The sequence below is a fragment of the Ranitomeya imitator genome, chromosome 1 (assembly GCF_032444005.1).
Source record: "Ranitomeya imitator isolate aRanImi1 chromosome 1, aRanImi1.pri, whole genome shotgun sequence".
Classification (NCBI taxonomy): Eukaryota; Metazoa; Chordata; class Amphibia; order Anura; family Dendrobatidae; genus Ranitomeya; species Ranitomeya imitator.
The window spans coordinates 5590773-5605678 of NC_091282.1; the positions used below are offsets into that span (position 1 = coordinate 5590773).

At 50.7% G+C, this 14906-nt stretch overlaps 1 protein-coding gene across 4 annotated transcripts in view; it reads right to left on the bottom strand.

Annotated features, from left to right (window-relative positions):
• LOC138658052 (myosin-IIIb-like) overlaps positions 1-14906 on the bottom strand; it is a 167235-nt gene that overhangs the window by 12489 nt on the left and 139840 nt on the right. For all 4 annotated transcript variants that reach the window (XM_069745634.1, XM_069745640.1, XM_069745625.1 and 1 more), the window contains 2 exons: positions 10334-10423; positions 1437-1602 (listed from right to left, as the gene is read on the bottom strand). In XM_069745634.1, coding sequence (XP_069601735.1) covers positions 1437-1602; positions 10334-10423 — 256 coding nt within the window. The remainder of the gene's footprint in view (positions 1-1436; positions 1603-10333; positions 10424-14906) is intronic.

The window sequence follows — 14906 nt, forward strand, 5'->3', positions numbered from 1 at the left end:
TACAAACGCAGAGATGAAATAGATTTAGCAAAGTGAGGCCCAACTTACTGAACAGACCAAAGATATGAAAGATTGCTTTGCGGTCAACACAAAACCCTACAAACAACCACGCAGAGGGGGCAAAAAGACCCTCCGCACCGACTAACGGTACGGAGGTGCTCCCTCTGCGTCCCAGAGCTTCCAGCAAGCAAGAAAAACCAAAATAGCAAGCTGGACAGAAAAAATAGCAAACAAAAATAACACAAGCAAAACTTAGCTTATGCAGGATAGACAGGCCACAGGAACGATTCAGGAGGAAGCAAGACCAATACTAGAACATTGACTGGAGGCCAGGATCAAAGCACTAGGTGGAGTTAAATAGAGCAGCACCTAACGACTTAACCTCATCACCTGAGGAAGGAAACTCAGAAGCCGCAGTACCACTCTCATCCACCAAAGGAAGCTCATAGACAGAACCAGCCGAAGTACCACTCAAGACCACAGGAGGGAGCTTGGCCACAGAATTCACAACAGTGTGCACCCTGCTGCACAGGTGAGCTGAGATTTGCTCCCTGGCCATGACTGGGGCAATGCATCACCTGATTGTTATCCTTAGAATTGGGCTGGCTCTGTTAAGGATTCGAACCTAGCAGCTCCTGTGCACCAGATATGTTGTTGAAGATGTCTCCACCCTGAGCTCCTGTTGGTCACCACCCTGAGTTGCTGATTGGCTCATCCTGATTGCACAACCTAATTAAACCTGGCCTTGCTCTTCTTGCCTTGCCTGATTACTGAGCTACCAGTCTTTAGTCAAGCTTCTTTCCACCCGCAGCTTATTCCTTCTAACGACACTGCTGATATTGACCCCTGACTTCCCCGACTATGATTTCTGCTTATTCCTTCACACTACATTGCTGTTCCTGTGTATCGACCCCTTTGCTATCCCAGAATATGGTCCTTGCCGATGCTGCCCTAGTGGTTGCAATATCACTACTCCAACCCAGGTCAGTCCATAACACCAGTGCTGTTTATTCATTTCCATTGCATAGTGCTATGGTGAGTGCTTCCTGGTTGGGTTCTGGTTGCTCCTCAGCAGTGCTAATGGTCTTTACTGGTTCTTCTTCATTAGCTATTGTCCCAGGGTTCCCTTTGGTTATTGCTTATGTTTTAGGCTGCTAGCTTTGGATATACTCTTGTTACCTGACTCTACATCGTCCGAGTCACCAGATGCCAGCTACCCTGCGACTGCAGTATGTGAAGGGCTCTGTAAAGCTCTCCTCCCCTTCAGGAGTGGGTGAAGAATACGCCGGCCCTGAAGGACTTGTCTAGCAGTGGTGGCTTGCGCAGAGTGTGCGTGTAACTGCGCTTTTGCTGGTCCGATGTGAGCCGCTACAGAGTAGTTGTTCCTACGCATAATAGATGGGAGTGATAGAAGTTGTGCGGTTTCTGGCCATTACCTTTCCACAAGGTTCTCTGAGAATTTCTCCGTATGGTTGGATCCCAGTTTCCTGGTGGAATTGCACTAGATCCATGAGTGAGGTGTGAGCGCGATCCTCTCCGGGAATCACGTAGCAGCCATTGGAGCGCACATCCACCATGTAATGGCGGCAAGTGGAGACTGATCTGGTGGAGAAGATACGGTGATGAGACAGAAGACAGCCGGCATGAGATACGAATATCTGTACTGAAAAGTGTAATCCCGCATGACGGGAGCGTGACTACAGACTTGCCGCGTGACATGAGCGCGCCGACAGAATTGCCGAGTGACGGGAGCGTGCCAACAGACTTGCCTCGTGACGGGAGCGCACCGACAGACTTGCCGAGTGACGGGAGGGCGCAGACAGACGTGCCGAGTGACGGGAGCGCGCCGACAGAATTGCCGCATGACGGGAGTGCGCCGACAGACTTGCCTCGTGACGGGAGCGCACCGACAGACTTGCCGCATGACGGGAGGGCGCAGACAGACGTGCCGAGTGACGGGAGGGCGCAGACAGACGTGCCGAGTGACGGGAGGGCGCAGACAGACGTGCCGTTTTAGATATATATTTATACATACACAATTTGCAGGTGTTGGAATTAAATGATTTATTGTATAGCAATATATAGTGTATATTATAAAAGTAGTAAATGTAAGTATATAGTGTAGCAGTATATAGAAGTATACAGTGGATATAAAAAAAAGTCTACAAACCCCTGATTTCATCATTTCAGAACTTTTCCCCCCCTTTAGTGTCGCCTAAAATCTGTACAAATCCACTGAGAAAAAAAAATTACTTTTTTGTTGAAAAATTAAAAAATAATCTGGTTGCATAAATATACACACCCTTAAACTGTGTTGCAGCCCCCTGGGTCTGTCAGCGCAGCACATATAGAATTGTTGATATTTGCCGCCTCCTCCTTGCAGTAGCTCCACATCTGTCAGATTGCGGGGACATCTCCTGTGTACAGCGCCCTCTTCAGGTCACCACAGATTGTGGGGGCATCTCCTGTGTACAGCGCCCTCTTCAGGTCACCACAGATTGCAGGGACATCTCCTGTGTACAGCGTCCTCTTCAGGTCACCACAGATTGCGGGGACATCTCCTGTGTACAGCGTCCTCTTCAGGTCACCACAGATTGCGGGGACATCTCCTGTGTACAGCGTCCTCTTCAGGTCACCACAGATTGCGGGGACATCTCCTGTGTACAGCGTCCTCTTCAGGTCACCACAGATTGCGGGGACATCTCCTGTGTACAGCGTCCTCTTCAGGTCACCACAGATTGCGGGGACATCTCCTGTGTACAGCGTCCTCTTCAGGTCACCACAGATTGCGGGGGCATCTCCTGTGTACAGCGTCCTCTTCAGGACACCACAGATAGCGGGGACATCTCCTGTGTACAGCGCCCTCTTCAGGACACCACAGATTGCGGGGGCATCTCCTGTGTACAGCCTCCTCTTCAGGTCACCACAGATTGCGGGGGCATCTCCTGTGTACAGCGTCCTCTTCAGGTCACCACAGATTGCGGGGACATCTCCTGTGTACAGCGCCCTCTTCAGGTCACCACAGATTGCGGGGGCATCTCCTGTGTACAGCGTCCTCTTCAGCTCACCACAGATAGCGGGGACATCTCCTGTGTACAGCGTCCTCTTCAGGTCACCACAGATTGCGGGGGCATCTCCTGTGTACAGCGTCCTCTTCAGGTCACCACAGATTGCGGGGCATCTCCTGTGTACAGCGCCCTCTTCAGGTCACCACAGATTGCGGGACATCTCCTGTGTACAGCGTCCTCTTCAGGTCACCACAGATTGCGGGGACATCTCCTGTGTACAGCGTCCTCTTCAGGTCACCACAGATTGCGGGGACATCTCCTGTGTACAGCGCCCTCTTCAGGACACCACAGATTGCGGGGACATCTCCTGTGTACAGCATCCTCTTCAGGTCACCACAGATTGCAGGGCATCTCCTGTGTACAGCGCCCTCTTCAGGTCACCACAGATTGCGGGGACATTTCCTGTGTACAGCGCCCTCTTCAGGTCACCACAGATTGCGGGGACATCTCCTGTGTACAGCGCCCTCTTCAGGTCACCACAGATTGCGGGGACATCTCCTGTGTACAGCGCCCTCTTCCGGTCACCACAGATTGCGGGGGCATCTCCTGTGTACAGCGTCCTCTTCAGGTCACCACAGATTGCGGGGACATCTCCTGTGTACAGCGCCCTCTTCAGGTCACCACAGATTGCGGGGACATCTCCTGTGTACAGCATCCTCTTCAGGTCACCACAGATTGCAGGGCATCTCCTGTGTACAGCGTCCTCTTCAGGACACCACAGATTGCGGGGACATCTCCTGTGTACAGCGTCCTCTTCAGGTCACCACAGATTGCGGGGACATCTCCTGTGTACAGCGTCCTCTTCAGGTCACCACAGATTGCGGGACATCTCCTGTGTACAGCGTCCTCTTCAGGTCACCACAGATTGCGGGGACATCTCCTGTGTACAGCGTCCTCTTCAGGTCACCACAGATTGCGGGACATCTCCTGTGTACAGCGTCCTCTTCAGGTCACCACAGATTGCGGGGGCATCTCCTGTGTACAGCGTCCTCTTCAGGTCACCACAGATTGCGGGGGCATCTCCTGTGTACAGCGCCCTCTTCAGGTCACCACAGATAGCGGGGACATCTCCTGTGTACAGCGTCCTCTTCAGATCACCACAGATTGCGGGGCATCTCCTGTGTACAGCATCCTCTTCAGGTCACCACAGATTGCGGGGACATCTCCTGTGTACAGCCCCCTCTTCAGGTCACCACAGATTGCGGGGACATCTCCTGTGTACAGCGCCCTCTTCAGGTCACCACAGATTACGGGGGCATCTCCTGTGTACAGCGCCCTTTTCAGGTCATCACAGATTGCGGGGACATCTCCTGTGTACAGCGCCCTCTTCAGGTCACCACAGATTGCGGGACATCTCCTGTGTACAGCATCCTCTTCAGGTCACCACAGATTACGGGGGCATCTCCTGTGTACAGCGCCCTTTTCAGGTCATCACAGATTGCGGGGACATCTCCTGTGTACAGCGTCCTCTTCAGGTCACCACAGATTGCGGGACATCTCCTGTGTACAGCGTCCTCTTCAGGTCACCACAGATTGCGGGGACATCTCCTGTGTACAGCGACCTCTACAGGTCACCACAGATTGCGGGGACATCTCCTGTGTACAGCGTCCTCTTCAGGTCACCACAGATTGCTGAGGCATCTCCTGTGTACAGCGCCTTCTTCACATCACCACAGATTGCGGGGACATCTCCTGTGTACAGCGTCCTCTTCAGATCACCACAGATTGCGGGACATCTCCTGTGTACAGCGCTTTCTTCAGGTCACCACAGATTGCGGGACATCTCCTGTGTACAGCGTCCTCTTCAGGTCACCACAGATTGCGGGGACATCTCCTGTGTACAGCGTCCTCTTCAGATCACCACAGATTGCAGGACATCTCCTGTGTACAGCGTCCTCTACAGGTCACCACAGATTGCGGGGACATCTCCTGTGTACAGCGTCCTCTTCAGGTCACCACAGATTGCAGGGACATCTCCTGTGTACAGCGCCTTCTTCACATCACCACAGATTGTGGGGACATCTCCTGTGTACAGCGTCCTCTTCAGATCACCACAGATTGCAGGGCATCTCCTGTGTACAGCGTCCTCTTCAGATCACCACAGATTGCAGGGCATCTCCTGTGTACAGCGTCCTCTTCAGATCACCACAGATTGCAGGACATCTCCTGTGTACAGCGTCCTCTTCAGATCACCACAGATTGCGGGGACATCTCCTGTGTACAGCGTCCTCTTCAGATCACCACAGATTGCAGGACATCTCCTGTGTACAGCGTCCTCTTCAGGTCACCACAGATTGCGGGGACATCTCCTGTGTACAGCGCCCTCTTCAGGACACCACAGATTGCGGGACATCTCCTGTGTACAGCATCCTCTTCAGGTCACCACAGATTGCAGGACATCTCCTGTGTACAGCGTCCTCTTCAGGACACCACAGATTGCGGGACATCTCCTGTGTACAGCGTCCTCTTCAGGACACCACAGATTGCGGGACATCTCCTGTGTACAGCGTCCTCTTCAGGTCACCACAGATTGCGGGGACATCTCCTGTGTACAGCGCCCTCTTCAGATCACCACAGATTGCAGGACATCTCCTGTGTACAGCGTCCTCTTCAGGTCACCACAGATTGCGGGGACATCTCCTGTGTACAGCGTCCTCTTCAGATCACCACAGATTGCAGGACATCTCCTGTGTACAGCGTCCTCTTCAGGTCACCACAGATTGCGGGGACATCTCCTGTGTACAGCGTCCTCTTCAGGTCACCACAGATTGCGGGACATCTCCTGTGTACAGCGCCCTCTTCAGGTCACCACAGGTCATTTTGGATTGTTTTCGGTGATATTCCTCCTCATCTTCAGCTTTTCAGCAGGCGGGAAGGTTCTGATGTAAGATTAAAAAAAAGGGAAGAAGCCAGCACTGCTTATGGTCAGAACGCAATAACTGAAGTGCAATTGCACATAAATTCTAACTGTATTTCAAATATGAGACATTTAGCAAACAATTGATCAATTCTTTGAGCTACCCCGCCACTTCACGGTAATCTCATAATGGGGCAGTCCTAATCTTCGTATTTTATTTACGTTGTGCCATTATGGCTTCCTGAATGTATAAAAAAAAAAAAAAAAAAAAAAAAAAAAAGGACCACATTAAATGCGAACTGTACCTGGAGCATTTTCAGAATCACTCCCTTGGTGCCAGGAAAGGCAAGCGCAGGTAAAGGCCGATCAGGTCCAGTGCGGACATTTCAGATCTGGCTTCCACACTGCCAAACCCGCACCAAAGATGAAGGGTGAGACAGGCTGAGACACAGGTGCACAACTAACTTAACTTAACTAACTAAATAAGCAGTGCTGGCTTCTTCCCTTTTTTTTTGCTTTGCATTGGTATGTGGCTGACCACCACTGTTGCCGCGCACGCTGGGTTATGTGCGCCATTCTTTCTGTGTTCACTGTGATTGATAGGCTGCTGTGCACACACACAGCAGCCCTGCCCCGCCTCAGGCTCAAGTTAATTGTGCACCTGTGTCTCAGCCTGTCTCACCCTTCATCTTTGGTGCGGGTTTGGCAGTGTGGAAGCCAGATCTGAAATGTCCGCACTGGACCTGATCGGCCTTTACCTGCGCTTGCCTTTCCTGGCACCAAGGGAGTGATTCTGAAAATGCTCCAGGTACAGTTCGCATTTAATGTGGTCCTTTTTTTTTTTTTTTTTTTTATACATTCAGGAAGCCATAATGGCACAACGTAAATAAAATACGAAGATTAGGACTGCCCCATTATGAGATTGCCGTGAAGTGGCGGGGTAGCTCAAAGAATTGATCAATTGTTTGCTAAATGTCTCATATTTGAAATACAGTTAGAATTTATGTGCAATTGCACTTCAGTTATTGCGTTCTGACCATAAGCAGTGCTGGCTTCTTCCCTTTTTTTTTGCTCTGATGTAAGATTGTCTGATATCTGTACTGGCCACTAGTGATGAGCGAGTGTACTTGTTACTCGAGATTTCCTCAGTACGCTCGGGTGATCTCCGAGTATTTGTTATTGCTCAGAGATTTAGTTTTCATCGCCTCAGCTGCATGATTTACGACTGCTGGACAGGCTGAATACATGTGGGAATTCCCTAACAAACAGGCATTCCTCACATGTATTCAGCGTATCTGGCAGACGTATATCATGCAACTGAGGCCATCAAAACTATATCTCCGAGCAATAACAAATACTAGGAGATCACCAGAGCTTGCTCAGGAAAACCCGAGCAACAAGTATACTTGCGCTCATCACTACTGGCCACACATCCCTCGCCCTTGGCTAAAGCCTCAGTTCCAGCTGCCGAAAAACAGCCCAAAGGACAACGCTGGCCCCACCATGCCTCATTGTGGGGATGGGGGTTTTCTGGAGATGACTGATGTTGGCTTTGTGCCTAGTGGAACTATGGATGCAAAGTTCCCCCTCAGTCTAATCAGACAGATCACGTTCCCAAGAGGCTTCTGGCCGACATGACGTAGGTTCAGGCATCTGCTAATGTCATCACCAGATTTCAGCCTCTTCTTGATGACGTCTCACAGTGTCTCAGTAGATCTAATGCCTGGGAAATCTTTTTTTCCCCTCTTCCTGACTGACAACTTTCCACATTGAGATCCTCTGCTGTGTTGCCAGATGTTTATGGACCATAAAATACTCCTGAGCAGTGAGATCTTGGGTAAATCAGAATCGCTGTAAATGACGGCGGCTAAGAGCTGACTACGGTATAACACGGGGGAATGTGATCGCCTGATTCTGAGCACAACTACATCCCAAGTATAAGAGGGTGCTGACACTTATGCAACCGCATTATTGTAGGTTTATTTTATTAACCTGCTTAGAATGATTTCACTTTGTATCTCCTCTGTATGCAGCTCCTGCGCCATAATGCAGCATTTACTGTAGCTGTGCAAACACTCTGCGTGCGGAGCGCAGACCAGCTCTTCTGCGCGCAGAGCCCAGCCCTTCTGCGTGTGGAGCACAGAGCCCAGCCCTTCTGCATGCGGAGCGCAGAGCCCAGCCCTTCTGCGTACTGAGCGCAGAGTCCAGCCCTTCTGCGTGCGGAGCGCAGAGTCCAGCCCTTCTGCGTGCGGAGCTGTCACGATATGGTATGAAATATCATAACTAGTTCTCTTGCTAGCCTGCGTGGGCTAAGCCCCCCTTCTTGGAGTAACAGTTTGTAGCTGCAAATTCCTGGCTTTCCTTCTCTGAGAGTATGGGGGAAGAGAGGTTTTATTGCCGAATGGAATTTACGACTGGCATTTCCTGTGTAAGCTCTTGTTCAGCTATAAGGAAAAGTGGCTCCAAAAATTCATGAAAGATTATTTGTTTAGTTTTTGTTAGATATTAGGCAAACGATTTAATCTAGAAATACGAAAATATATATTCTTAGTCTCACTCGGTGTATCTACACATCCCATGAGACTCGGGCTTCTAACTCCATCTGGTAAAGAAGTAGGGATTTCTCTGTAAATATGTATCCCAGATAGGACATATTTGATCTCATTAGAATGCTCACGTTAATCTGAGATGAATGATAGGTTGAGTCTGACTCTGTCATGTTTTGTAGCAAAGTTATAGCCAGGAGATAAATTTAAGATTGAAGTACTCAGAATGTAGAGAGAGGAGGGTCTGGATAAGCCAGCCTTTCTGTGATGTCACAGCCTTCAAAGTATAACTGGCTGCACACATCCCCAGCTGACTGTCTGCTTGATTTCTTCTTCTGGACTTCTTGTCCTATTGTCCTGGAAGAGCTGAGTACATCCCATGGACTGGGATGTATGGAAACTGCACTAGCCTGGGGTGCCCGCCATGCTTTTAACATGTGAGTGATACTTTTCTCATTTATTCCCTTTATGTTATAATTACCCATGTACATATTTGCAATTGTCTCATTTATAACATCTTTATAAAATATTTTTGATAAAGCACTGCCTAATTTTTTATGGGATATAATATTATATATTAGTCCGTTCTCCTGTTCTAAACCGTACCCTAAGTCTCTTGAAGGGAAAATACGCTACTGTTACTGTTGTGTTGGGTTAGCTTCGGACCCGTTTAATCGAAGCTGGTGGCAGTGATACCGATAGTGTGCAGACTTTTGGGTGATGCTGAAGCGGCTGCGGCGTTGATAATTATTGTTCCTGCCTGAGTGGGAGTAGTTATCGCGTCGCTGCAGCGTGCCCAATAGCCAGTACATAGCAGGCAGCCTTTCTGGCGACTAATTACCCAGGGTGCAGTACCTAATCTGACCTGAGAGTAAGGGGGCGCCAGAGAACTGCAAGTGTTAAGTGGAACTGTAAGCGGGATATACATAAATCCCTGCAGTTCGTGGTATATTGAAAGCAGTGGGATACCTAGAATAAGCCCCTGCTGTAAACTAAGAGGTCAATAGCCTTGTGTGTGTTTTTTCATCACATCGTGGAGTGGAGGGATAACTAAGATAAGCCCCCCTGCACATGTGACCGCCGTCTGTTGGCCTAAAGTCACCTCAATCCGTGACGTAGGGGTGACGGTCACGGTGTGAATCCTGACCCATTGGTGACAGCGGTCAGGGGAATCGTGACAGGAGCGCAGAGCCCAGCCCTTCTGCGTGCAGAGCACAGAGCCCAGACCTTCTGCATGCGGAGCGCAGAGCCCAGCCCTCCTGCGTGCGGAGCCCAGCCCTTCTGCGTGCAGAGCACAGAGCCCAGCCCTTCTGCATGCGGAGCGCAGAGCCCAGCCCTTCTGCGTGCGGAGCGCAGAGCCCAGCCCTTCTAATTGCGGGCAGAGCCCAGCCCTTCTGCGTGCAGAGCCCAGCCCTTCTGAGTGCAGAGCACAGAGCCCAGCCCTTCTGCGTACGGAGCGCAGAGCCCAGCCCTTCTGCGTGCGGAGCGCAGAGCCCAGCCCTTCTGCGTGCAGAGCACAGAGCCCAGCCCTTCTGCGTACGGAGCGCAGAGCCCAGCCCTTCTGCGTGCGGAGCACAGAGCCCAGCCCTTCTGCGTACGGAGCGCAGAGCCCAGCCCTTCTGCGTACGGAGCGCAGAGCCCAGCCCTTCCGCGTGCGGAGCGCAGAGCCCAGCCCTTCTACGCGCGGAAAGCGCAGAGCCCAGCCCTTCCGCGTGCGGAGCACAGTGCCCAGCCTTTCTGCGCGCAGAGCCCAGTTCTACTGCACGTGGACCGCGGAGCCCAGCCCTACTGCACGCGGAGCTCAGTCCTACTGCATGTGGAGCGCGGAGCCAAGCCCTACTGCACGCGGAGCCACTCCTCACCTGTAGCTCAGGATGTACCCCGCTCGCGTCTGGCTGATCCGGATGAGGAAATCTCCGGGGTCTTTAGCCATCAGTAGATTCTCGGTGTCTCTACAACACAACATTACTTAGGATTAGCCCCTGACTCCTCCTCCTGCTCCAACAGTTTAGGATTAACCATGACAGGAGGAGTTATCAGAGGCTTCATCCACACGACATCCCTGCAAGGACTCCATGAGGACAAACATAGCAGAGCTGAGCGAATGAAGAAGAGCCTTTGTCAGTCACCCTCATACTACGCTCACTGAGTAATCTCCACCAGCTCAGAGGACAATCCAGCTATTGTCAGTCACCCTCACACTGAGCTCACTGAGTAATCTCCACCAGCTCAGAGGACAATCCAGCCATTGTCAGTCACCCTCACACTGCGCTCGCTGAGTAATCACCACCAGTTCAGAGGACAATCCAGCCATTGTCAGTCACCCCCATACTACGCTCACTGAATAATCTCCACCAGCTCAGAGGACAATCCAGCCATTGTCAGTTACCCTCACACTGCGCTCACTGAGTAATCTCCACCAGCTCAGAGGACAATCCAGCCATGGTCAGTCACTCTCACACTGCACTCGCTGAGTAATCACCAGACCAGAGGACAATCCCACCATTGTCCGTCACCCTCACTGCGCTCTCTGAGTAATCTCCACCAGCTCAGAGGACAATCCCGCCATTGTCAGTCACCCTCACACTGCGCTCACTGAGTAATCTCCACCAGCTCAGAGGACAATCCAGCCATGGTCAGTCACTCTCACACTGCACTCGCTGAGTAATCTCCACCAGACCAGAGGACAATCTAGCCATTGTCCGTCACCCTCACTGCGCTCTCTGAGTAATCTCCACCAGCTCAGAGGACAAGTCAGCCATTGTCAGTCACTCTCACACTGAGCTCGCTGAGTAATCTCCACCAGCTCAGAGGACAATCCAGCCATTGTCAGTCACTCTCACACTGCGCTCACTGAGTAATCTCCACCAGCTCAGAGGACAAGTCAGCCATTGTCAGTCACTTTCACACTGCGCTCACTGAGTAATCTCCACCAGCTCAGAGGACAAGTCAGCCATTGTCAGCCACTCTCACACTGCGCTCACTGAGTAATCTCCACCAGCTCAGATGAAAAGTCAGCCATTGTCAGCCACTCTCACACTGCGCTCACTGAGTAATCTCCACCAGCTCAGAGGACAATCCAGCCATTGTCAGTCACCCTCACACTGCACTCGCTGAGTAATCTCCACCAGCTCAGAGGACAAGTCAGCCATTGTCAGTCACTCTCACACTGCGCTCACTGAGTAATCTCCACCAGCTCAGAGGACAATCCAGCCATTGTCAGTCACTCTCACACTGCGCTCACTGAGTAATCTCCACTAGGGTTGAGCGACCTTGACCTTTTTAGAGTCGAGTCGTGTTTCGCGAAACCCGACTATCTTAGAAGTCGAGTCGAGTGGAATCGGCCGATTATGGCGAAAAGTCGGGTATCGCCCGAAACACGAAACCCAATGCAAGTCAATGGGGGAGCATAGTCGGCAGTGAGTGGAGGCCAGGAAAACACCTACACTGCCCATTTTAATGGCAAAAACACCCATTCTTGTTACAGAAGCTTGTCAATCGTAATTTAGCTTATAATAATTGGAAGGCATTTGAAATTGGGGGTCATTTGGCTAAAGTTGTGGGGGGTAGGGCTGGTTCAAGTAATTAGTGAGCCCAGTAAATCTGGACCACGTCACGGCAGTGGAGCAGGGAGAGGTAAGTATTTCAACTTTGCAAGTGCTGTGATCCTGAGCAAGCAGGGGGGGCCCACTCGGCATTGGCACTGGCACAGGGCCCCTCAAAGTACAGCGTTATGTTTGCACGGCGGGGGCGCCTCCCACCGGCAGCAACACTTTTGCGTACTACGAGAGGCCCTGTGCCAGTGACGTCGCCAACTAGTATTCTTCCCCCCACCTGATGAAGGAACCTGCACTTTCATCTGCACCTTCCTCTTTGTCCCCGTGTAAGGTGGTATGGTATGCGGGAAGAGGAACCTGACTTTCAGCAGGGTCACAATCTTGCTGTGTAGCGTGCACGGGGAATTTTGCGTTATGGGTCAATGTACCAGCAGACTCATCTATCACTGGCTGGGCAATGGGCAGGATGAGGAGGAAACACAGATATAGGCCCAAAGAATAAAGTGGGCTAAATGCAGTTCAAAATTGGTAACACAGGACTAACCAGGGGGCATTGCAGTGGAGGACAACTGGAATGAGAGGCTGACACAGAGAGTAGGCCCAAATCAGTAAGTAGTCGAAATGCAGTTCAAAATTGGCAACCGTAGTAAACAGGCGGCACAGCTTTGTTCAGTGGAGGAGAACAGCAAGGAGTGGCAGACACCGATAGTAGGCCCCAACCCAACTAGTAGGCCAAATGCAGTCCAACATTAACAACTACTTAACGAGAGCCTGAAAATGGAATTTCAGGACAGGAAACCAGGAGAACAGCAAGGAGTGGCAGACACCGATAGTAGGCCCCAAACCAACTAGTACGCCAAATGCAGTTGTTCCATTTAACCACAATTTAATGAGAGCCTGAAGACAGAAGTTCAGGAAAGGCAACCTGGAGAACACCTTGTAGTGGAACACACCATCTCTCTACACCCCATACCCAATTTGTAGGCCTAATGCAGTGTAGTTTCCAACAACTACTAAACGAGAGCATGAAGATCGAAGCAATGGAGAGGAAACCTGGGGAACACCTTGGAGTGGAACACACCATCTCTCTACACCCCATACCCAATTTGTAGGCCTAATGCAGTGTAGTTTCCAACAACTACTAAACGAGAGCATGAAGATCGAAGCAATGGAGAGGAAACCTGGGGAACACCTTGGAGTGGAACACACCATCTCTCTACACCTCATACCCAATTTGTAGGCCTAATGCAGTGTAGTTTCCAACAACTACTAAACGAGAGCATTAAGATCGCAGCAATGGCGAGGAAACCTGGGGAACACCTTGGAGTGGAACACACCATCTCTCTACACCCCATACCCAATTTGTAGGCCTAATGCAGTGTAGTTTCCAACAACTACTAAACGAGAGCCGGAAGATCGAAGCTCAGGAAGGGCAAACTGGAGAACACCTTGGAGTGGAACACACCATCTCTCTACAACCCATACCCAATTTGTAGGCCTAATGCAGCGTAGTTTCCAACAACTACTAAACGAGAGCCGGAAGATCGAAGCTCAGGAAAGGCAACCTGGAGAACACCTTGGAGTGGAACACACCATCTCTCTACACCCCATACCCAATTTGTAGGCCTAATGCAGTGTAGTTTCCAACAACTACTAAACGAGAGCATGAAGATCGAAGCATTGGCGAGGAAACCTGGGGAACACCTTGGAGTGGAACACACCATCTCTCTACACCCCATACCCAATTTGTAGGCCTAATGCAGTGTAGTTTCCAACAACTACTAAACGAGAGCCGGAAGATCGAAGCTCAGGAAAGGCAACCTGGAGAACACCTTGGAGTGGAACACACCGTCTCTACACCCCATACACAATTTGTAGGCCTAATGCAGCGTAGTTTCCAACAACTACTAAACGAGAGCATGAAGATCGAAGCAATGGAGAGGAAAACTGGGGAACACCTTGGAGTGGAACACACCATCTCTCTACACCCCATACCCAATTTGTAGGCCTAATGTAGTGTAGTTTCCAACAACTACTAAACGAGAGCCTGAAGATCGAAGCTCAGGAAAGGCAACCTGGAGAACACCTTGGAGTGGAACACACCATCTCTCTACACCCCATACCCAATTTGTAGGCCTAATGCAGCGTAGTTTCCAACAACTACTAAACGAGAGCATTAAGATCGAAGCAATGGCGAGGAAACCTGGGGCACACCTTGGGGAGGTAGACACCGTTAGTAGGCCCTACCAAAGTTGTACCCCCAATGCAGTTTTAAAACTCCTAGAGGCTGAAAACAAGACTATTGACGCTCAGCTTTTTTCAAAGGAACACAGCTGAATTGAGTGGCGCAGACAGACACAGGTAGTAGGACTTAAACCAAAAATGTGGCTCACTGCAGCTTAAAAAAGTTACAGGGGTACACAAGCAGCAGTTCTCTGGGCAGTGGAGGACAATTTCAATAGTGGACCGCAGACAGACTTTGTACGCCTACTATTAAAAAAAGGATGCTCTATGCAATTAAAAATAGGTTCCAGGGGTCCACGGGCAGCAGTGGTGTGGTCAGTGGACGAGTATTGGAAGGAGGGACCGCAGACAGGCGTAGTAGGCCTAACATAACAATATTAGGCTGTAGACACTGTAAAATTGGTTCCAGGGGTACACGGGCAGCAGTGGTGTGGTCAGCGGAGGAAAATTGGAATTAGGGACTGCAGACAGACTTTGTAGGCTGTCCCCTGTGGACCATGCATCCAACACATTAACCCAGTGCGCCGTAATGGACACGTAACTTTTTGTGGACATGCCTACTGGTCCATGCGTCTCTTGTCAGGTGCACCTTTCTACTGTTTGATTGCCTGAGTGCTATGACAATGCAGACTTT